The sequence below is a fragment of the Aquarana catesbeiana genome, linkage group LG11 (genome assembly GCF_042186555.1).
Source record: "Aquarana catesbeiana isolate 2022-GZ linkage group LG11, ASM4218655v1, whole genome shotgun sequence".
Classification (NCBI taxonomy): domain Eukaryota; kingdom Metazoa; phylum Chordata; class Amphibia; order Anura; family Ranidae; genus Aquarana; species Aquarana catesbeiana.
This window is the reverse complement of record NC_133334.1, coordinates 258006693-258031854: the sequence shown is the minus strand read 5'-3', so window position 1 is coordinate 258031854 and position 25162 is coordinate 258006693. Positions and strand designations below refer to the sequence as shown.

General features: G+C 44.5%; 1 protein-coding gene across 4 annotated transcripts in view; it reads left to right on the top strand.

Annotated features, from left to right (window-relative positions):
• The window catches only part of BANP (BTG3 associated nuclear protein), a 662871-nt gene that overhangs the window by 85727 nt on the left and 551982 nt on the right, over positions 1–25162 (top strand). For 2 of the 4 annotated variants that reach the window (XM_073605714.1, XM_073605712.1), the window contains exon 2: positions 20604–20718. The exons of 1 other annotated variant lie outside the window; for it this stretch is intronic. In XM_073605714.1, the coding sequence (XP_073461815.1) occupies positions 20649–20718 (70 nt within the window). In that variant the 5' untranslated portion in view covers positions 20604–20648. Of the gene's footprint in view, positions 1–20602; positions 20719–25162 lie in introns of those variants that run through there. One more of the 4 variants, XM_073605711.1, reaches the window with a different exon arrangement.

The window sequence follows — 25162 nt, the reverse complement described above, 5'->3', positions numbered from 1 at the left end:
TCCCTTCCTCGGAGAGCCATTGTGCCCCAGAATAACAACATGAACATCCTGTAACCTTGTGATACACTCCGAAAAGTAGTTTTGTTTGGATTATAGAAGTATTTTGTATCTTGACTTTCCAATAATTAAGTTCAAGCAGTGTGTGCATCACTCAATTAAAAGTCATAAAGATTGGTAATTATTCTGGTGTGGGAGATTGCTGTCTCTCAGCTGCTGAGTTGTTTTAGGCTGTTTTTCAAAGTACAAAAACATTTTCACATTAGACTTTTTTATTTTCCTGTAATATCATTGTTTTGGTATTTTTCTAATTCTGACTTAAAACTGCTTGATCTTCGTCTGATTATTTCCCATGAGACGCTTTTGCTGAAAGTTACAGTTCTAAGTGTATTTTGTCAGTACAAGTTATTTCAATAGTTGTGTATGCGCTGCAGTTAGTAACTGTAGAGGGGCACAGCATTAAAACAAATCATAGGGGGCTATCTGACTGTAAGCAATTGGCAGGTTTTTTTTTTTGTTCTTAAAGTGATAGTTCTGCTTTTCATTAAAAAAATTCAAAGGAGAACTAACTGTTTTTGTATTGATATGGCTTATTGGGGCTTTAATGAAAGAAAAAAAAAAGAAAAAAAGCTGGGAACCGAGTCCTCTCTGTGCTTTCCTCAATGCAGCTGGTATAGTTGTCCAGAAATTTGAAATCTCTGCTTTTCTTCCCCTTCTTTCTGCAGGGCTTCCAGGACAGATCATAGCAATTTTGATTGGTCAGCACTGGCACAGACAGTTGCTCTGATCGATTCTGGAAGCCCTGCAGAAAAAAAGTGTGAAAAGCGCATTGATTTCATAACCCCCTGACAACACTGAAGAAATGACACTTTGCTACAATGTAAAGTAGTGAGTGTACAGCTTGTACAACAGTGTAAATTTGCTGTCCCCTCAAAATAACTCCACACACCGCCATTAATGTCTAAACCACTGACAACAAAAGTGAGTACACCCCTAAGTGAAAATGTCCAAATAGGGCCCAAAGTGTCAATATTTTGGGTGGTCACCATTATTTTCCAGCACTGCCTTAACCCTCTTGGCATGGAGTTCACCAGAGCTTCACAGGTTGCCACTGGAGTCCTCTTCCACTCCTCCATGATGACATCACGGAGCTGATGGATGTTAGAGACCTTGCACTCCTCCACCTTCCGTTTGAGGATGCCCCACAGATGTTCAATAGGGTTTAAGTCTGGAGACATGCTTGGCCAGTCCATCACCTTTACCCTGAGCCTCTTTAGCAAGACAGTGGTCGTCTTAGAGGTGTGTTTGGGGTCGTTATCATGTTGCAATACTGCCCTGCGGCCCAGTCTCCGAAGGGAGGGGATCATGCTCTGCTTCAGTATGTCACAGTACATGTTGGCATTCATGGTTCCCTCAATGAACTGTATCTCCCCAGTGTCGGCACCACTCATGCAGCCCCAGACCATGACACTCCCACCACCATGCTTGACTATGCAAGACACACTTGTCTTTGTACTCCTCGCCTGGTTGACGCCACACACACTTGAGACCATCCGAACCAAATAAATTTATCTTGGTCTCATCAGACCACAGGACATGGTTCCAGTAATCCATGTCTTTAGTCTGCTTGTCTTCAGCAAACTGTTTGCGGGCTTTCTTGTACATCATCTTTAGAAGAGGCTTCCTTCTGGGACGACAGCCATGCAGACCAATATGATGCATTGTGCGGCGTATGGTCTGAGCACTGACAGGCTGACCCCCCCACCCCTTCAACCCCTGTAGCAATGCTGGCAGCACTCGTACATCTATTTCCCAAAGACAACCTCTGGTAATAAAAAAGAGGAAAGGAGGGAGGCGCACCTAAGTGTAGTATTATAAGATAGGTTAATAGTGCAAATGTAATGCACTTACAAGAAAGAAGACATCATAAGCATATCTACGGTATGGAAGGTCCTCCTCGAGGAGTGCCAGCTATCCGGTTTCCCAATGTTTGGCAGGTGTATGAGCCTGTGCAGGACGCTGAATCTGAGACAAGGAAGTGAGGAGAATCCAGGCAGCCTGACGTGGACCGCACAAAGGGAAATTACGTCACCCAGTGGGCGGACCTCGGTGTAGGAAGGACAGGAAGCTAGGCCACGCGTCCTGTTCTTCCTACATACACCTGCCAAACATTGGGAAACCGGATAACTGGCACCCCTCAAGGAGGACCTTCCATACCGTAGATATGCTTATGATGTCTTCTCTCTTGCATTACATTCACGTTATTAAACTATCTTATAATACTACACTTAAGTGCGCCTCCCTCCTTTCCTCTTTTGCATTTCTCACAGAGTACTCCGAATATGCTCTGGGGATGGCTGGGACCTGAACTTTGGACTGATTCTAACCATATTAAGGACAATACCACCCACCTATATAAATTTGAATTACTATGCAGGCTTTCTCATTGCTATGCCCTGGGTAACCTTTTCTTTTTAACCTCTGGATATGACGCTGAGCATGTGCACTCAATTTCTTTGGTCAACCATGGCGAGGCCTGTTCTGAGTGGAACCTGTCCTGTTAAACCGCTGCAGGGTCTTGGCAATCTTCTTATAGCCTAGGCCATCTTTATGTAGAGCAACAATTCTTTTTTTCAGATCCTCAGAGAGTTCTTTGCCATGAGGTGCCATGTTGAACTTCCAGTGACCAGTATGAGAGAGTGAGAGCGATAACACCAAATTTAACACATCTGCTCCCCATTCACACCTGAGACCTTGTAACACTAATGAGTCAGATGACACCAGGGAGGGAAAATGGCTAATTGGGCCCAATTTGGAAATATTCATTTTAGGGGTGTACTCGCTTTTGTTTCCGGCGGTTTAGACATTAATGGCTGTGTGTTGAGTTATTTTGAGGGGACAGCAAATTTTCACTCTTGTGAGAATATATATATATATATATATATATATATATATATATATAGAGAGAGAGAGAGAGAGAGAGAGAGAGAGAGAGAGAGAATATATATTGATATTGTGTAGGGGAACTAATCATTTTATTAACTAAGGTGGGCGGTCTCCTCTGGGAATGTCTGTGTACGAAGCAATGGTAATTTACCGCTGCTTAATAAACAGACACCTCGAGTGTTTCAGTGAATTTCTGGTACTGTAATCTCGCTATGGCTCACGAGATTACAGTATCTAAAGGCGTTCTCCACTGTTTGAAGCGTTTGTAGAGCGCTTCACTTCTCAAAAGGTGAAGCGATCTACACAGCTTCATAAACAGGCACCCAGAGGAGAGTGATCTCCGCTGTGAATGTCGGAGAACGCAGCAGTGAAAATTTTCCACCGCTTGATAAACGGACACCTATGATTGTTTATAACAGTGAATATCACTGTTATAAACAACAGTTTTTACTGAATGAAATAGATTCATTCAGATTGTTTTGTTACGATTGGCCACAGCTAATCACATGGTACAGATGGGCGGTGATTGGCCCTAGCTGTACCGATCACAGTGATCAACACAACTGCACACAATGAATGGCATGAAAGGTAGCAATCTATTGTTTACAATTGTCATGTGATCTGCTGTGACTGGTCACATCAATCACATGATAGCGGCACCGTACAGTGATCTGTTATGGGCTGTGTCCTGTGAACATAGTGGGTGACAAATCGTACTGGAGTGCGGCCCGATCCTGGGGGGGACAACATATGACGTCCACCCAGAATAACAGTGCTCCCACCTGGTTGTCACTTTACAATAGGCTGGGCTTGAAGGGGTTAATGTCCCAAGGAAGGTTTTGTATGGTGTCGAACAGTCAGCAGTGAACACCCGGGGCATTTCAAGGGACAAAATTTACTATGAGGGGTTAATGTCCCAAGGACGAATTTGTATGGTGTTGAAAGGACAGCAGTGAACACCCGGGGCATTTCAAGGGACAAAATTTACTATGAGGCGCCGAAGTTTGTTCCAAATAATTAGGACAATTGGCAAATATGCTGCTTTTAGACAATGTGTGCTGTAATTCATTAAAGGGCTCTTCAAATCATGAGTTATAGACGGTATGGGAATATATTTTAAAATATTCTGAATCAGAGATTTATTGATGTTGTAAAAGTTTTGTAATATGCTGTAACTTTACAACAAATACCATTTATTTTACATCAGTCTCTCATTTTATTTGCATGGATTTTAGCTTTTAAAATGTCCATTAAGAACCAAGGGACACTTAGCGGTCATGGCATGGTATAATGTTTGTTTTCGTTGCATCCAAAATCCAGATTCACAGAATTGTGAAATGTGGAATAATTACCCCAAAAAGCTTTTATTTGATTGATTTTATATTGTTTTCAATAATCTAGTTCCCTTACAGTATACAAAAGTGGTGTTATTGATGTTTTATTTGTTTTATTTTGTATGAACCAGGGGGTTTATTAAGCTTCTTTTGCTTGTTTTAATAATACCCTAAATCCAGTAGTTTAAGGAAAAGTATAACATATTCTGTAATCTCATATCCTCGCTATTATTATAATGATCACCATTAACTACTTGGCGCCCGCGCTATAGCTGAAAGAAGGCTAAAAATGCCTGGAGGTCGCACATAAATATCCTCCTGTGCTTGTGCTACCGGTGCCCCCTGCGGCGTGCGGGCGGCTCGCTCTGTGATCGCCAGGTCCTTGGGACTCGACTGATCACAGACCAGAGCAAAGGGCCAATCATGGCCCTTTGCCACGTGATCAGATGTCAGCCAATGAGCGCTGACCACATAATGTAAGTAGAAGCAGACAGCGTAAGGAGAAAAGAATAAAGACGATTACCAGCTTCTGAAAGAGGGACAATGGTCCCACACGGTTCCACAAACCGGTGCCCCTCACTACTGCTAATCCGTGCCCACCAGCGCCGCCTCTCAGTGCAGCCTCATCAGTGCCGCCTTATCAGTTCCTATTAGTGCCCATCCGTGCAGCCTCATTGGCGCACAATCGCACATCTATAAATACCTGTTTGGAAAATTTTGTTTGTTTAGCAAAACAATAAAAACCCAACGGTGATTAAATACCACCAAAAGAAAGCTCTACTTGTGTAAAAAAAAAAAAATGATAAAAATGTCACATGGGTACAGTGTAGCATGACCGCAAAATTGTCATTCAAAGTGTGACAGCGCTGAAAGCTGTAGATTGGCCTGGGCAGGAAGGGGGGGGTATATGTTCCCAGTAAGCAAGTGGTTAGGTAATGTTTGATGTAACCTTCTAATTGCATAGGTCTGCTGTACCATATTTCCATTTTTTGATTAATGTGTACTGTTGTAGATTCATCACATTTACAAAACTGCATGAGTTGTTTTACAAGTTTTTATTTTATATCATTGTAGTTTTCACATCAAAATATTTAACTTCATGTGAAATTTGTATTTTTGAGATTGAACTAATGAAAGCCTCTGTGGAGCCTCGTGAATCAATAGTTTATCTCATGATTGATATTTTCCCTACTTCAGAGGGCTCCTTCTCTTACTCTGCTTAGTAGATAACCCCTTATTTCTCCAAGTAGCAATTTAATACAGATACCCCCTCTCTCTACAGCAGCCAAATATACAGCCCCTTTTCCCACACAGGCTTTGCCCAGAACTGAACGGTATATTCAGAGGTGCTTAGCCTGCTTAAAAATACGTTTACTGAGATCTGTAGGAATTTACTTACACACACACACACACACACACACACACACACACACACACACACTACATTTAAAGAAAACCTATACTCATGGTAACTTGAAGCAGTATTAAAGCCTCATTCACATGAGGCGGATTCGCTCAGCGGAGTCCGCCAGCTCAGCAGGAGATCTCTCCGTTGATATCTGCTGAGTCAACGTATGACACTTCCGTCTCCGTTCACTGAGCAGGGAGGGGCCTGTCAGAGCACCGCTGATTCCTATGGAGAGATCAGACGAAAACAGACAGCATGTCCGTTTTCACCAGATCTCATCCGATCCGCCAAGACGGATGGCGAACGTATCGCCATACGTCTGATTTTAGCGTAACGGATTGCAGGTGGGTGTCAGCGGACACATCTCCGCTGACATCCGTCTCCCTCAATGTCCCCACAATGGATGGCCCGCTCAATTGCCGGCTAAAAAAATTCAAGAAAAAACTGCATGGGGTTCCCACGTTAAAATAAAATTTCAAAAAATGGCGTGGGTGTCCCCCTCCCCCCAAATCCATACCAGATCCTTATCCGAGCATGCAGCGCGGCAAGTCAGGAAAGGGAGGAGACGAGTGAGTTCCCCATTTCAAGTGAGTCTCTGAGTCACACAGGTGTCACAAATATACAGTTAATACACAAACTAAAATCTTTCACCATGTGATAAACCATCACCAATAAAGGATATGCTCTTACCAGAGAGCATTGACCACCTATTACGGGGGTCAAAGAAGGCTTAGTATCTCAAATGCTCCATCGCCATTCATAGGTCAACATACGGAAGAGTGGGAAGATCATTCTAGGCAGCCAATGAGAAAATCACAGGTTCTCTTGCTCCAAGTGGACGCACCAAATGGCATACCCCAGCAAGAGATAAAATGCCACAATAGTGTAAAATCTCAATAACAGGGCTTTTATTTAACCTAATCCCGTCCGCACTATAGCCGAATGATGGCTACAACACGGACCTACATTGCCGGGAGGCCATCAATAGACACCCTCCCCTTTGCACGCTCCCCGCGTGCCTCCTGCAGGGCGCGTGCAGTGATCACCGAGTCAATGAGACTCGGCTGATCAAAGAAAGGGGCCGATCCTGGCCCCTTACCACGTGATCAGCTGTCAGCCAATGACGGCTGATCACGTGATGTAAACAGAAGATCGGTAATCTTTTTTTTTTTTCTCCTCACGCTGTCAGCGTGAGGAGAAAAATAAGGCGATCACCAGCTTCTGTGTAAGGGACATCAGTCCCGAAGAGGACGAGGCACGGACACTTTATCTGTACCGCCTGCCAGTGCCCACTGTGCATACTGTGTCAGTGCCACCAATCTGTGCCCATCAGTGTATTTCAGTGCCACCTATCAATACCCACAAGTGGTGCCAATCAATGCCTCATCAGTGCTGCCTATCAGTGTCACCAGTGCTCATCACTGTCCATCAGTGCCAGCTATTAGTGCCCTTCAGTGCCACCTATCAATGCCCATCAGTGCTGCCTCATCAGCGTACATCTATGAAGGAGAAAAATTACCTGTTTGCAAAATTTTCTAACAAAATATAAAACTGTTTTGTATTTTTTTTCAAAATTTTCTGACTTTTTTCATTTTTTAACAAAAAATAAAAACCCAGAGGTGATTAAATACCACCAAAAGAAAGCTCTATTTGTGGAAAAAATGGTTAAAATGTAATTTGGGTACAGTGTTGCATGGCCGCGCAATTGTCGTTCAAAGAGTGAAAGGTGAAAATTGGTCTGGGCAAAAGGGGGGTTTAAGTGCCCAGTAAGCAAGTGGTTTAAAGTAATGCACTTACATATCAGCAGATAAAAACGGCGTGTGTGTATAAGCACAGAAACGTCCGTGTGCTCTCTGGGTGTGATGAAAGGAAGGGATACCTCAGCCCGACCGGTTTCGTCGCTACCATGACTTCTTCCGGGGCAAGTGCGTCCACTTGGGGCAAAAGGACCTGTGATTTTCTCATTGGCTGCCTGGAATGATCTTCCCTGTCTTCCGTATGTTGACCTACGAATGGCGATGGATCATTTGAGATACTAGGCCTTCTTTGACCCCCTGTAATAGGTGGTCAATGCTCTCTGGTAAGAGCACATCCTTTATTAGTGGTGGTTTATCACATGGTGAAAGATTTTAGTTGGTGTATCAACAATCAAGACACTCATCTATATTTGTGATACCTGTGTGATTCAGAGACTCACTTTTTGTTTTGTTTTGTTACGCTTAGCACAATATTTTATTTATTTCAATTTTTGTGATATCTCACTAGAGTGTTGCAGCTTATATTCACATCGTTATCATAAGCGCAGCTTATTTTAGTTTTTTTATTCCTTACCTATTTAGAAACTGTCACCCAGCGGTGGAGGAGACATTCGGTGGTCAGCTGTCAACGAGTACGGAGCAGGTTTTTTTTTCGGGTGCTGCGAGTGTCGTGACTGATGTTGGATCTACAGCGGGGGACATTATTATTTGCTTTTTATTAAAGGAATTGTCAGAAACTATCTGTTTTTTTTCTATGTGACACTTTTTTTGGTGAATGAGTAGGGGTACAATATACCTCTACTCATTCACATGGGGGGGCAGGCCCTTCCAGATTCTGATAAGCCCCCTGCCCGCAGACCCTCCATAACCACAGCCCAGGGTAGGGCTGTGGTTGAAGGCATGCAGCCTGGTATGGTTTAGGAGGGGTGCTCACTCGTCCCCTCCCTTTCCTGATTTGCCGGGCTGCATGCTCGGATAAGGGTCAGGTATGGATCGGGGGGGGGCGCCATTTTTAATTTTTTTTTACATGGGGTTCCTCTCCAAATCCATACCAGACCCGGAGGGCCTGGTATCCGTTTGGGGGGGGGGGGCACGCCGTATTTGTCGCCATCAAGTATCTTGACACCCCCCCTTTTCTCTCTCAATGGTTTCTACTTTGATCCAGTAAGTCTGCAGACGCTGCCTTCCTCCTCTGGTGGTTCTGGAGTCTGTGCATTACAACTGTTTGTGCCGGCTGCGCTGTTCTTCACTATCCTCAGTTTTGCAGCCCTTCGCTTACCCATATGTACTGTAAGTGTGCTTTTATGCTCTTAATACATGCTCCTAAATTGTAAGCTCTAACGAGCAGGGCCCTCTGATTCCTCCTGTATTGAATTGTATTGTAACTGTACTGTCTGCCCTCATGTTGTAAAGTGCTGCACAAACTGTTGGCGCTATATAAATCCTGTATAATAATAATAAATGCTCGTATTGATGTTTGCGCTGTGACCACCTTTGTTTTCGACATGTTATTAAGATCACTGGAATAGTGTTGCCTACTACATTGATTTCCAGCTTCCATACGGATTTCACAGGTATGGCACATTCATACTTACCATATTTATCATCGTATAAAACGCACCCCAAGTTTAGGAGGGAAGTTTAAGGAAAAAAAACTTACATTTAAATGCCCATCAATGCAGCCTTATTAGTGTCCATCTGCAGCCTTGCCCATCATTGCAGAATGATCAGTGTCCATCTGCAGCCTTGCCCAAAAGTCCATCTGCAGCATGATCGTTTAAATTAAAGCTGCCGAGATAGACAGAGCCGCATGTCCTGTGTACTCGGCTCCTCTCGGCTCGTCTTGCAGTCCCGCCCCTTGGCTGGGCTCCTATGATGGACACAACACCGATCCAATGGCGGGACTGGGTGTGACTGCGAGCAGAGCCGAGTACACAGTACACTCGGCTATGTCTATTTCGGCGGCGCTCGTTCCCTCCCTCCCCTCCGAGGCAGCGGTTCGGCTTAAAACACGCACCCGCGATTTCCCCCAGATTTTAAGGGGGGGAAAAAAGTGCGTGTTATACGCCGATAAATACGGTACTTTGTTTCAAGCTGGACAAAAATAGCTATGTAAAAATACCTAAACTTCAGCTTTCATAATAATCTTTATTACTTTATCAGCCACGACATTTTAATTTACAATTCTTGCTAATCCCACTCTAAAGGGTACTCAACGGCAGAAACACTTTGTTTTACATGTGGGGTGAGCCATCCGTCCAGTCCTGGGGGGACAATAACAGGTTGTGTAACCCTAGGACCTGTCTTTATATGATAAACAGCGAGTTCAAACTTTCCACAAGCGTTTGATGTCTTCTGATTTATACAGCAGCTTCACTGAAATCTATTGCTTGTTACATTTTTTTTTTATAGCTGCAACTTTTTAAATTAATCCCTAATGTGGAATAAAACAAGGGGGAAGAAAAGATTCTGTCCTGTGTCTGTTTTTAGTTAGTCACACTGTGTGAGTGGTATCTGGACAGTGTCCGGCATTTTCAGGTTCATTGAAGAAGTCAAGGAAATTTTAATCATCGGATGCTCCGCTTTTCGAAAACTTTAAGCCTCAAAGTTTTTGTTACTACCCAAAACATTACCGGTGAAGCACATACGGCACCTATAACACTTGTTATCACTCTGTGCCCATTAGCTGATGCGCCTGTTATTATTACACCATTAGGCTAGGTCATCATTTAGAAGATTGCTTAGCTTTACATAGTAATCACCTCTTTGATCAGTAATAAACACACGAGTAGCCGATAGATTTGGTGCCATAAAAAGCTGCATGGATTTCTTTGAAGCAGAGCTTAGTCACTTGAAGCAGCCAAATATGACATTTCTTGACTTAGATAATTAATGGCAAATGAATCTGAAAATATGGAGATTGTACCTCATTAACTATGTTGGCAAGTAGAAAATGTTTTAATAACCCTAAAATTCCAGATGTATTTGTATTGGGACCAGACTTACAGGGCTTGTCATCGTGCACTACGATGAAGTTAATTTATATAGAAAGACTTGCATGTAATAATCCAATAAACAAGTTCCCATCGCTTACAGAAACTTAAAGTGATTGCAAAACTTAATTTCTTTTTTTTTTTTAAATAACAAACAGATATACACTTCAAATTGCACAGATGGACCCTGAACATGCTCTTCTTATGTGCCTCGCCGGTGCTCCTGGCTCCTCCCCTCCGGTGAGTGCCCCCATAGAAAGACGCTTTCTATGGGGGCACTCGTGTGGGCTTGCTTCCGACCATCACTGCCTGCGTCTGTAGACACAGACAGTGGGGATCGGCCCCGCCCCCCACTCCCTCGTCACTGGCTTTGATGGACAACACTGAGAGCCAATGGCTTCTCTGCCTGAGCAAAGCCTGTGGAGATCAGGAAGTGAGAGTAGAGCTGCAGACATGCACAGTGCTGGATCAGATGAGGGCTCAGGTAAGTAAAAGTGGGGGAGGGGAATACTGATGCCGAAACATTTTTTTAGCCTAATGCAAGGAATGGCCCCCAGTGGGCTGAATGAAAAAAAAAACAACTCAATTCCCTCATCCACACACTTGATGTGGATGGGGGAATCCTTATAGGAAGCTCCTGCACAAAGGCAAATGTTTCATGGCGGGGATGGTGTGTTCAGGGTGATGTGCAGTGTTAGTTTTTCACCACACATATTGTTTTGCTTTTAGGCCAAAAAGTAAAAATTTGGTCTCATCTGACCAGAGCACCTTCTTCCACGTGTTTGCTGAGTCCCCCACATGGTTCCTCACAAACTGCAAACCAGACTTTTTATGACTTTCTTTCAACAATGGCTTTCTTCTTGCCACTCTTCCATAAAGGCCAGATTTGTGGAGAGCACAACTTATAGTTGTCCTGTGGACAGATTCTCCCACCTGAGCTGTGGATCTCTGCAGCTCCTCCAGAGTTACCATGGGCCTCTTGACTGCTTCTCTGATGAATACTCTCCTTGCCCGGCCTGTCAGTTTAGGTGGACAGCCATGTCTTGGTAGATTTGCAGTTGTGCCATACTCTTTTCCATTTTCGGATAAACAGTGCTCTGTGAGACATTCAAAGCTTGGGATATTTTTTATAACCTAACCTTGCTTTAACCTTCTCCACATCTTTATCCCTGACCTATCTGGTGTGTTTCTTGGTCTTCATGATATTGTTTGTTCACTAAGGTTCTCTAACAAACCTCTGGAGGCTTCACAGAACAGCTGTATTTATACTGAGATTAAATTACACACAGGTGGACTCTATTTACTAATTAATTTACTAATTAGGCGACTTCTGAAGGCAATTGGTTCCACTAGATTTTAGTTAGGGGTATTAGAGTAAAGGGGGCTGAATACAAATGCATGCTACACTTTTCAGATATTTATTTGTAAAAAATGTTGAAAACCATTTATCATTTTCCTTCCACTTCACAATTATGTGCCACTTTGTGTTGGTCTATCACATAAAATCCCCAAAAAATACAAGTATGTTTTTGGTCGTAACATGACAAAATGTGGAAAATTTCAAGGGTCATGAATACTATCCAAGGCACTATATATATATATATATATATATATATATATATATATATATATATACACACACAGTATCTCATTTTATCTTTTCATGTTACAACACTGAAGAAATTACACTTTGCTGCAATGTAAAGTAGTGAGTGTACAGCTTGTATAACAGTGTAAATTTGCTGTCCCCAAAAAAACACAGCCATTAATGTCCAAACTGCTGGCAACAAAAGTGAGTACACCCCTAAGTGAAAATGTCCAAATTGGGCCCAATTAGCCATTTTCCCTCCCTGGTGTCATGTGACTTGTTAGTGTTACAAGGTTTCAGGTGTGAATGGGGAGCAGGTGTGTTAAATTTGGTGTTATTGCTCTCAATCTCTCATACTGGTCACTGGAAGTTCAGCATGGCACCTCATGCCAAGGCACTCTCTAAGGATATGAAAAAAAAAGAATTTTGCTCTACTTAAAGATGGCCTAGGCTATAAGAAGATTACCAAGACTCTGAAACTGAGCTGCAGCACGGTGGTCAAGACCATACAGCGGTTTAACAGGACAGGTTCAACTCAGAACAGGCCTTGCCATGGTTGACCAAAGAAGTTGAGTGGACATGCTCAGCATCATATCCAGAGGTTGTCTTTGGGAAATAGATATATGAGTGCCTCCAGCATTGCTGCAGAGGTTGAAGGGGTGGGGAGTCAGCCTGTCAGTGCTCAGACCGCACACTGCATCAAATTGGTCTGCATGGCTGTTGTCCCAGAAGGAAGCCTCTTCTAAAGATGATGCAAAGAAAGCCCGCAAACACTTTGCTGAAGACAAGCAGACTAAGAACATGGATTACTGGAACCATGTCCTGGGGTCTGATGAGGCCAAGATAAACTTATTTGGTTCAGATGGTGTCAAGCGTGTGTGGTGGCAACCAGATGGGGAGTACAAAGATAAGTGTGTCTTCCCTACAGTCAAGCATGGTTGTGGGAGTGTCATGGTCTGGGGCTGCATGAGTGCTGCCGGCACTGGGGAGCTTCAGTTCATTGAGGGAACCATGAATGCCAACATGTACTGTGACATACTGAAGCAGAGCATGATCCCCTCCCTTCGGAGCCTGGGCCGCAGGGCAGTATTCCAACATGATAACGACCCCAAACACACCTCCAAGTCGACCACTTTCTTGCTGAAGAGGCTCAGGGTAAAGGTGATGGACTGGTCAAGCATGTCTCCAGACCTAAACCCTATTGAGCATCTGTGGGCCATCCTCAAATGGAAGGTGGAGGAGCACAAGGTCTCAAACATCCACCAGCTCTTGATGTCATCATGGAGGAGTGGAAGAGGACTCCAGTGGCAACCTGTGAAGCTCTGGTGAACTCCATGCCCAAGAGGGTTAAGGCAAAATAATGGTGGCCACACAAAATATTGACACTTTGTGCCCAATTTGGACATTTTCACTTAGGGGTGTACTCACTTTTGTTGCCAGCGGTTTAGACATTAATGGCTGTGTGTTGTGTTATTTTGAGGGGACAGAAAATTTACTCTGTTATACAAGTTGTATACTCACTACTGTTCATTGTAGCAAAGTCTCAATTCATCAGTGTTGTCACAAGAAAAAATATAATAAAATATTTACAAAAATGTGAGGGGTGTACTCACTTTTGTGAGATACTGTGTGTGTGTATATGTGTATATATACATACACCGTATTTATCAGTGTATAACACGCACAGGCGTGTACCACACACAGGTGTATAACACGCTCATTCATTTGAAGAGGGAAGTTTCAGGAAAAAAACTTACATTTTCATAAGGAACTTTGCAGCAAAATAATGCCGCGTACACACGAGCGGACTTTCTATCCTACTTGGTCCGGCACACTTTCCGACGGACTTTGTCCGCCAGGTGCGCCGGACTTTAAAACGGACGGACTTGCCCACACACGCCGGGACTTTCCGGCGGGCTAAGTCCGCCCGTCTTTCCGACGGACTTTCGCCGGAGTTCCGGCGGACTTTCAGAATGAACGGACTTGCCCACACACGGACAAGTCCGTTCATTTTGAACGTGACTCAGGTGCGACGGGACTAGAAAAGGATGTCAATCTTGCCGCTTTTATCGGCGAGATTGACACCTTACTAGCCCCGTCGCGGGGCATACCAGGCCCTTAGGTCTGGTATGGATTATAAAGGGAAGCCCCTACGCCGAAAAAAACGGCGTGGGGTCCCCCCTAAAATCCATACCAGACCCCGATCCGAGCACGCAGCCTGGCCGGTCAGGAAAGGGGGTGGGGACGAGCGAGCCCCCCCCCCCTCCTGAACCGTACCAGGCCGCATGCCCTCAACATGGGGGTGGGTGCTTTGGGGGAGGGGGGCGCCCTGCGCCCCCCCCCCAAAGCACCTTGTCCCCATGTTGATGAGGACAAGGGCCTCTTCCCGACAACCCTGGCCGTTGGTTGTCGGGGTCTGCGGGCGGGGGCTTATCGGAATCTGGGAGCCCCCTTTAATAAGGGGGCCCCCAGATCCCGGCCCCCCACCCTATGTAAATGAGTATGGGGTACATGGTACCCCTACCCATTTACCTAGGAAAAAAGTGTAAGTAATAAAACACACTACACAGGTTTTTAAAATATTTTATTAAACAGCTCCGGGGGGGGGGGATCTTCCTCCGGCTTCGGGGGTCCCTCCGCTTCATCTTCTCCCGGCGTCCGGTTGGTTCTTCTCCCGGTGTTCCAGTTCTTCGGCCGGCTCCTCTGCTGTCTTCAGGTAGCTCTCTTGCCAGCAGAGGTCCGGACTTCTGGGCTTCTGGGCTTCTTCTCTTCTCTTCTCCAGATGTTGACACGACGCTCTCTCCGGCTGGACTGCTCTCCGAGGGCTGCGTTGTGACTTATATAGGCGGAGACCCCGCCCCCTTTTGATGTCACAGTCCCTGGGCATGCTGGGACTGTGACGTTTTAGGGGGCGTGGTCAACATCACCCAGTGACCACGCCCCCTAAAACGTCACAGTCCCAGCATGCCCAGGGACTGTGACATCAAAAGGGGGCGGGGTCTCCGCCTATATAAGTCACAACGCAGCCCTCGGAGAGCAGTCCAGCCAGAGAGAGCGTCGTGTCAACATCTGGAGAAGAGAAGAGAAGAAGCCCAGAAGCCCAGAAGCCCAGAAGTCCGGACCTCTGCTGGCAAGAGAGCTACCTGAAGACAGCAGAGGAGCCGGCCGAAGAACTGGAACACCGGGAGAAGAACCAACCGGACGCCGGGAGAAGATGAAGCGGAGGGACCCCCGAAGCCGGAAGAAGACCCCCGAAGCCGGAGGAAGATCCCCCCCCCCCCGGAGCTGTTTAATAAAATATTTTAAAAACCTGTGTAGTGTGTTTTATTACTTACACTTTTTTCCTAGGTAAATGGGTAGGGGTACCATGTACCCCATACTCATTTACATAGGGTGGGGGGCCGGGATCTGGGGGCCCCCTTATTAAAGGGGGCTCCCAGATTCCGATAAGCCCCCGCCCGCAGACCCCGACAACCAACGGCCAGGGTTGTCGGGAAGAGGCCCTTGTCCTCATCAACATGGGGACAAGGTGCTTTGGGGGGGGGGGGCGCAGGGCGCCCCCCTCCCCCAAAGCACCCACCCCCATGTTGAGGGCATGCGGCCTGGTACGGTTCAGGAGGGGGGGGGGCGCTCGCTCGTCCCCACCCCCTTTCCTGACCGGCCAGGCTGCGTGCTCGGATCGGGGTCTGGTATGGATTTTAGGGGGGACCCCACGCCGTTTTTTTCGGCGTAGGGGCTTCCCTTTATAATCCATACCAGACCTAAGGGCCTGGTATGCCCCGCGCTCGCCGCAATAGGAAAATTTGTTTTTCCTATTGCAGCGAGCGTGAGATGCAATACCCTGCCCTCGTGTTGTATCTGGTCCGTCGGACCAGCCTACACACGAGCGGGCTTTCCGTCAGACCAGCACACACACGAGCGGACTTTCCGCCCGAAACTGAGTCCGGCGGAAAGATTTAGAACTTTCTTCAAATCTAGGTCCGGCGGGCTTTTGGGAAAAAGTCCGCCGGAAAAGTCCGCCGGTGCCTACACACGGGCGGATTGTCCGGCACACTCTGGTCCGCCGGACCAAGTATGCCGGAAAGTCCGACCGTGTGTACGCGGCATAAGGGTCAGTGCCCATCTGCAGCTTCACCATTGTCATCAATGCAGCCTGATCAATGCCTATCTGCAACCTCACAAGTACCATCAATGCAGCCTCATCAGTCCACATCAATGCAGCAGCCTCACCATTGCCTTCAATGCAGCCTGATCGATGCCTATCTGCAACCTAGAGGGGACAGGGAGTGGGGGCGGGATGAGCGCTGACAGATTACATACAGTGAGAATCTCCTATGATAGACAGAACAGTGGTCCAATGGTGGCCCAGGAGACAGAACTTCCTATTACAGAGGCCGCCAAATAAACAGGAGATTCTCACTGTATGTAATCTGATGATGCTCATCCTGCTCCCTCCCTGTCCCCTCCGAGGCAGCTAAAATTGAAGTATTGGCGTATAACACGCACACGCTATTTGCACCCGATTTTCAGGGTGAAAAAGTGAGTGTTATACGCCAATAAATACAAATACAATGTGCGTGTATGTATATATATATATATATATATATATATATATATATATATATATATATATATATAAAATGTGTGTGTGTATTGATTTATTTAGTCTTATTGGATTAACCTGATATTCTGTTTGTTTTGCATTTGTTTGATGCATAACACTGTTGAAAATAGCAATAAAATAAGATTACACTAAAATATACATTCTTATAAAGTAGAAGGGAGAAGTTCTCTTGTTGGGGTTTTGGTCCCCTTCATTGTTGGCACCATTGCACATTTGTCCTCATTAATACTCTTGAGAAGAAAATTCCTTCCCAGTGTCTCATGTGAAGTCTGCAATGCAAGCCAGCGGTAGTTTTTAGACATTCTTATTTTGGGTCCGGAAAAACAGATTGTACCGTTTTATACAGCTAATTTGTGCGTTTTTTGTTGTTTCTTACGAGGAAACAAAGCATTCGTTGTGATAGAAACGTTACAACCATTTGAGATTCGGCTCTTTAAAAACATCCCCTTGGCTTTTGAGTTGGCCCTTCCATTTGTGTGCTAGACATCTGTTGGGGAGTAAAAGTCATAAAGTGCATCGTAGCAGAACGCTGGAAACCTCTCAACAGGAGTAGAATGAGAATCGCATGCATTGAAGCCAGTGCTTGCCGTTACCATTGCGTTTTTAGGCTAGTTGCTGCCAGGACTATGTGGTTGAATTTAGTGTCCCGTAAACTTGCTAGAAATGATGGCTTTGCTTTCTAAAACAAGGTTCTGTATTTTAAATAGAGGGCTGACAATTTGCCCACTACCTTGAAACCCCGGGGCCTGTGATTTATTTACCTTAAAATGTATATCTAAACCCAAGAACATAACTGTAATATATTACAGCTTACCAGTCTAAAGCACCATTCCTGTTCACATTGCCAGATCCATTGACCCTTATGACTCAGGTTGTAGGTTGATGTCTGCAGATAATCACACTGTATTGAATCTTGCCATATTGTATTTTAAAGCTGAACTCCAGCTTTTGTTGGACTTTACAAGCTGGCTCAAATAATGTCCCTCACATGTGAGGCCGCTGGATGTGTATAAACTGTATGTAGCTGAGGCAACAGATCTCTGCTATGAGTGAGTCGAGACTTCCTGTCTCATACCCGGAACACAGTAGAGTCCATCTGATCGGCGCCCAGCCATTCAGAGAAAGAAATATTCAAAGAGGCGGGCTAATGATGTCGCCAATCAATGGAAGCTTTGTATTCATTGCTAAAATACATTGCTTTCTCTGAATGGCTGAGCACCGATCAGATACTCTCTACTGTGTTCCGGGTATGAGACATGTTAGTGAGGGACAAGCTGGCCCAAAACAAACTATGTAAAGTCTAACAAAAACTGGAGTACAGCTTTAACTTCAAGGGGTGTATTTATAAAAAATGCACACAGGACTATTTATCATGTGAAACTGCATATACAGTACATTCGTTCTGCGCAAATGAAGGGGCAAAATTGAATGTCATTAGGCTATTTTCTCTTCAGGTCAAATGTGTGAATTGGGAAAATACTGCCAAATGGCCACTGGATGGGGAGCCGATGATCATAGGAAATAAATACTTATGTACTTTGACCTTCAGCTACATCTAGTGGCTATGATGAAATAGTTTCCGAATTCAAACATTCACCCTGGAGATGTAATTGCCTAGTAACATTCAATTTTGCCCTCATTTGCACAGAATAAATTACATACAGTTTTTCACAGGACAAAGAGCAATATAAATTATTTAGAAAAATTCAGAAGAGGGACAGACACTCCAGGGTTGTTGAGATTAAACTTTATTGTATGTATAGGAAGATTTGCAGATAGACATAAGTAAATACACATCCCCACACTCCACTAGCTGTATCCCCGAATTCCTCTCCGCCCCACCTCCCCCCCATCCTCATGCAGACCCCCCCCCCCCTCACCCCCCCATACCCATAATATCCCCTCCCCCATTCCACCTATATCTATCCCACCTATCATTCTGTTCTTCCGCTTGCTAGACTTCTCTTTCTCTCTTAAAATGATAAAATAATTAGGGAACCGGTCAGCTGAGCTTATGTTCCCCCTTCTATTTTGCATCCACACACAATACACACCGACGATACAGGCATACAGAGAGTTATATGTTATGCTCCTTATATTATATCTGAATGTAACACATGTATTGTCAACATAATCGATGTATCTGCTGTCATTGAATGCAATTACATTACTGTTGTATGTCCCGGTGAACCGGTTTTCTGACATAAATAAATAATTAAAAAAAAAAAAAAAAAAAAATTATTTAGAAATACACCAACAAATATATACTGAAGATTCCTACAGGTTAAATAATAATAAAGGAGATCTACGGTCACAGCACATACATTATAACATCAGCAATACAAACAATAGTTATTCTTGGCTATCCAACATTAGTGTACTTGAAAAATCTCCTTTTATGCTGTGAGTTTTGCCTATCTGCTGGCTTTCTCTTTAAACAACTTCCCGGATTCCCTGCATGCTTTGCGGCTTTCCCTCTGCTGTTTACTATTTATATGTCTAAGGACTACATGTACCTTGCTGCCTGCAAGCTGTGATTTCTGTACTGACTTCACCTCCGGAGACTCCTCCTCTCATCACCTCTGTTGTTCAGAAGGAATCCTCTGTGAAATGTGTGACACAGCAGTGCCTACTTACAGGTCATATTGAATGTGCCACCGAATTAAAGGAAAACAATGTTTGGGGGTTTTTCACATAGTAAATTTACAAACTTCAAGATTGTTCAGATTAAAGGCCAGAGCTATTTTGGCTATACTTCTCCTGTAGGTCAAAGGAGGGAAGTTTGTTCTGCCCTCCTATGAGCCGATTTCAGTCGGCTGACATCACTCAGCCATATGGTCGTAATCCACACAAATGCCTGGACCAGCACCTAGCTCAGCCTCTCGGCAATCCGCTAAGAGCCTAAACCAGCCCCTTCCATCCCCTCCACAGCCCAGCACTCCAGTGAGCGCTGGAGGGGCAGAACAGAGAGCCAGTTACTGATGGTTACAACTCTGCTTAGAGCAGATAGGAGAACTAAGCGGTGCATCCACCTAGGTGAGTATAAATGGTTTTTGTTTTTTTGAAAGTCCATACTTCTAATAGGAATAATTACATTGCAATGCAAGGTGTAAATGAATATATGATTTTTACATTTTGACCATAGGTACACTTTAACTGTGAAAGGTTTACATAGAATATTCCTTTTGATGTCATAAGTGTTTTTAAAGAACAAAAAACAGAGGATAGGACTTTAACGGTTGCCATTTGTAATAGGAAAGAGAGGTACTCCTTTATAAAAAAAATTCTAACGTTTATTTAACAACATAGTTAAAATATCATAAAAACATACTGGTATATCAAAAATATTGTGCAATCAAATGGATGTAACCTTCCCCCATAGGCTAAATAGCTAAAGCATGTGCATATACAAAGAGACCTGTCTTTGTCTATTTGTATATGCACACACTTTAGCCTGTGGGTGAAAGTTACATCCATATTATTGCACAAAATTTTGTTACATGTTTTTTATGATAATTTAACTATGTTGTTAAATAAACTTTGGAATTTTTTATAAACATGAGTACTTCTTTTTCCTATTTGGGATTACATATCGTGATTACAACGGTTAAAGTCCTATCCTCTGGTTTTTGTTCTTTTGTGCTGTCTATGGATGTGGTGCCATACTAAGCGGGTTACATCTCCTAAATTTTTCACGGTCATAAGTGCTTCACTTTGCAAGACTTTAGTATTAATACTTCAGGTAAATAAAGTCTGTTAGCAGTATATTAGCGCTGATAGGGCTTTTCTTTTTTCTTCTTGGTATAATAACATTGTCTGTACATGAGCAACATCTACTGATATGCTGTCTTTAGTCTTCCATTGTTTATCTGAAGATTCTTAGCTTACAAAAGTTTGACATTTTAAGTCGGAACCCTTGCTGAGGTATTAAATACGTTTTTGTGTAATTTTTGCAGGACGATTCATCGCATTGAATTTGCGAAGAATTTGGGCAGCTATCCATGATGTCAGGCGAGGAGCTGACAGAAGTGGTTCAAATAACAGTTGATGATTTACATGTTAACCACCCTGGTGAGTTAATTTCTAATCGCCTTTTATAACTTGCCTGTCATGTACGTTGATTAGACAGTACCTGTCAGTGTAAGGACCTATGTGTGCAGGCTTTTGTCTGTGTTAGAACTTTGTCTCTAATCATACAAGTCAGTGGAGGTGCAAAAGCAGGTTGGTGCAGCTTTGGTGGTCAAATGCAGGTCTGAGGGAGGTCAAAAGTACTTGTTAGTGAGCTCCTAATGCAAGCATCATTGATCTCGGAGGCAACTCAAAATGATCAAATGCAAGCAGAATACATCCAGATGCAAGCTGCATTTTCCCATGAACACAAGCCTTAAAGCGTTTGTTACCCCACCACTTCATATTCCTGATATGTCTCTTCTGTATCATGTATTTGTATGAGAAAGTATCCCGTTCTCTTTGTATTGCTTCCTTTATGCTAGTTCCCTTGCTTTACTATTAAAATCTGACCACACTAAGCAGGAGCGCACATCGTGACCAGTTTCCTAGCTATGCTGGGAACTCAATGTACTCTCCTCCAATGATCAGACTTGTCCTGACATGCCCCCGCTGCACAGCCATTCACAGGGAAGCTCTATGTGCTGCTGCTTCTCCTACCCCAGCTCTTATGCAGCTGAGAACAGAGGGAATGTGATTAATTTTTTTTTCTTTTTTTTCAAAATTGTCTGTCTTTTTTTTTTTGCGCAAAAAATAAAAACCGCAGAGATGATCAAATACCATCAAAAGAAAGCTCTATTTGTGGGAAAAAAAGGACATCAACTTTGGGTACAGCATCGCACAACCGTGCAATCGTCAGTTAAACCAATGCAGTGCCGTATTGCAAAAAAATTACCTGGTCATTAAGGGGGTAAATCCTTCTGGGGCTGAAGTGGTTAATTAAAAAAGGCAATGGGCTGAAATTTAGATTTTTTTTTTTTTTTTTTTTGGCCCAGCTAAAGTTGGGCTTCAGTGTACACCAAAAACATTAAGCATGGAGGGAAACATGCTTTTTAAAGTCAGGATTTGTTGTACATTGGGTTAACCCCTTACGACAGTGTAACACATATATGAAGCATATATGAAGCATCCAGAAAGTAGGCTTTATACCTGGACATCACATATATGCCCCCTGTGTTTGTGCTGGAAGTGCGCTCCCACCACTGAGACTGAGCTGTTACTGACAGCTCTGGGTCTTCTAACGACTGGGAGCCGGGAAAACCAGCTCTCAAAACATGGTCACATAGCCTGTGATTGTGAGTGTTGTTTCTTCTATGAGTAATAGAAAATATACTTTGTATCTAAAAAAGAGGTCTGCCGATCTCTGGACAGTTAAGTGCTGTGTCCCTGGGACACGGCGCATCCCTGACCTCGGTAAAGAGCCGATGACACGGCTCTTTACCCATGTGATCAGCTATGTCGAATCACAGCTGATCACATGTAAATAAGGAAAGGCTGGTTATCGGCTTTCCTCTCCTCACACTGACAGAGTGTGAGGAAAGGAGAGCACATCGGCAGCATTTCCTCACAGGGGAGACCTGCACAGATAATCAGTGCAGCCCCAACAGTGCCCATCAGTGATGCCAGTCAGTGCTGCCTTTCTGTGCCTATCAGTGCCCATTAGTGCCTCCTCATCAGTGCCATCTGGGGGGGGATGACGACGCATGCACGGAGTCTAATGCTGGCCATACACTATATGAAAAATCATCCGAAATTCGGTCATGTAGACAGTCCGTTCGTTTTTCAGCCAGTTAATGGGCACAAAATCGATAATCATTGGGGCGTTTTTGAGCCAATAAAACGAAGGTCAAGTTTGGAAATTTTCTATCAAACGATAAATTGAAAGGTTAATGCTTTTCCCGTCCGAACTGTTTGTACTAGGTATATGTAAAAAAACGAACAAAGAAAGCATTCATTTATGTCCACTGAGCAATTTATCATGTAATGACAGCACTATCGTTTGCGCTCACGGCCAAAGGTTCGTTCTTTGAAAATGGGTTTGGCCGATTTTTCCTATAGTGTATGGCCAGCATAACTGAGCGGTTATGCACTGTTAGAGCTCCGCTCCGTGAGGGACAAAAAGCCGCCTTATATAGCAAGGCCACCGGCTGCGAACTTAGCGATACTCACCCGCTAGCACCCCCGATCCCCGGAGCTCTGTTTGGACCGGACACCATGGTGCTGGGAGGCAATTGCATCAAGTTAAAAAAACTCCTCCATTAAGGAAGCACTAGCACAAGCTCCAGCCCAGAGCTCCTTCTTCCTCCAGCAGCACAGCTCGCTCTCACAAACTGAAGCTGACCCAGCCAGACTCCCCAGGTGAGTCAGACACTGAACTTTGCTTACCTCACAGCTCTCCACATGAAACCTCTGCTCCCCCAGCTCTCTTAAAGCAAATTGAACGCATGCTGCACAAAGCCCTACAACAGACCTCTGAGTACATAACCAATAGCCTTACTAAAGAAATAAGAGAGCTGGGTAACCGCGCAGCAGCCCTGGAGATTAAAGTGGATGAGATAGAACATACAGCACAAGATTACATGGTAAATCCTTAAAGAAGAAAACCTAACTTTGCAGTCCAGACTAGAAGATTATGAAAACCGGGCTAGACAATCCAACTTGCGCATCAGAGGCATTCCCGAAATGGTAATTGACCTACAATCCACCATAACAGCACCATTCCAAGAACTCCTGCCAGCCATACCAATTGAACGTCTGGAAATGGATAGAGTGCACTGGGCCCTTACACCAAAGAAAACGGATGGCCCCCCTCGCGACATTATCACAAAATTCCACTTCTTTCGTACTAAGGAACAACTCTTAGCAGCGGCCCGAGACAAGGACACCCTAACCTTTCAAGGTCATGTCTATCAACTCTTTGCTGACCTGTCCCACCTAACCATATCTAAGAGGAGAGCCATGAAGCTTCAGCTCCAAGAGTTGCAATGACATCACATCATATATCAATGGGGCTTCCCGTTCTCCATCCGTTTTACCTACAGGGGCTCCAAACACACCTGTAGATCACCGGAAGAGCTCCAACCGACCCTGCAAGACCTACAACTGACGGAAACTCTCCCCAACACCAACTCTTTGCGCAGAAGATCGGCCTCATCTTCCCCGCGCAAACCTCCCCAATCCTCAAGAAAACATGGAAACTACCACACAAGAGAGGACGCTTCACATCCCCTTCTCTGGACCAGGAAGACTCTATGGACTGACAACTTGCTATACTCTTGGGTACTCCACCTCACCCACACTGGGTTTGGACTCTGAAAGGCCATTACGTTGCCTACTACACCTATTCTCTGGGTACCTTGTTTTGAGACTTGCACCTAATGTTCACCTCAGGTCACTTGCTCCGTCCTCTACTCCTTTTGAACGCTGACCATATCCTCCTGTCCAACTGTCTTGTCACTATACTAGCTTAGACCTCAACCTAGTTTCCAAGCCATGGAGCGCGGCATACCGCATTTTGGAACTCCATTAGCTATATGCCACGGAAATCCAGCTCCTTGTCATTTCCAGATTGACATATATAGCCGTGGTCAATTTCACTCGTTCACGGACTGGATACGGCTCTCCAAGCTTGTTATGTTCTTATCAGCTCAAACAGTTGACGTTGTGTTGTTACATGCAACTGGTTAGCACATGTGACACACTATAGTACCCTCATGTATTTGCCGATATCACTGAATCTGCTAAACTAATCTCTGCCTACCCCGACCATTAGATCCAAACGCTCGCCCCCCCCTCCCTAATTCCTTCCCTCATTCCCTCCCTCCTCCCCATCCCCCTTCCCCCTTCCCAACCCCCTCCCCCACCTTGGACAAATCAGGTCACACCCCAAATTAGAACACAACCCATATTTCCCCCTTTACGAGCATTCGGAGCTATATACCATAAATTGGCTCAATGCCCTGTAGGCTAAACACCTATACATCTTACAGATGTTTTTCTATATTGGCTTTCTCCCTCACAAGACTCATGTGCCCCACCTCACCCCCCTCGGTTGCCCATCCTTAATATGTGGGCGATCAATGATTGCTCCTTCTCCCCTGATAGGGTATTAAATCCCTCATCACGGGCTTCAATTGGAATTGTCTATAAGTACATACATAATATGTTATGTTATACAATATGTAATTGTCTATAAGTACATAATATGTTATTTTGCCTCTCATACTTTGTTTGCTCTTTACCCCAAATTCTCCTCCTCCTCCTCCTCCTTGTCCACACAGGTTAACCTACCTGGCCAGTGTGTCACGATAACCGGTAAGTTCTATCTCCCCAATCAGCTACCATAGCACCCTCAAACATACTTTCCCTGTTCAGGGTATCAATGCACCGCAGAAACACACCAAAGCTTTCCGTTCCTTCCACACTTTGAAAGCACACATAGTATGCCTACAGGAAACTCACTTCACAGTGCGCTCCACCCCTACATTTCTGAGCTCCTTCTACCCGC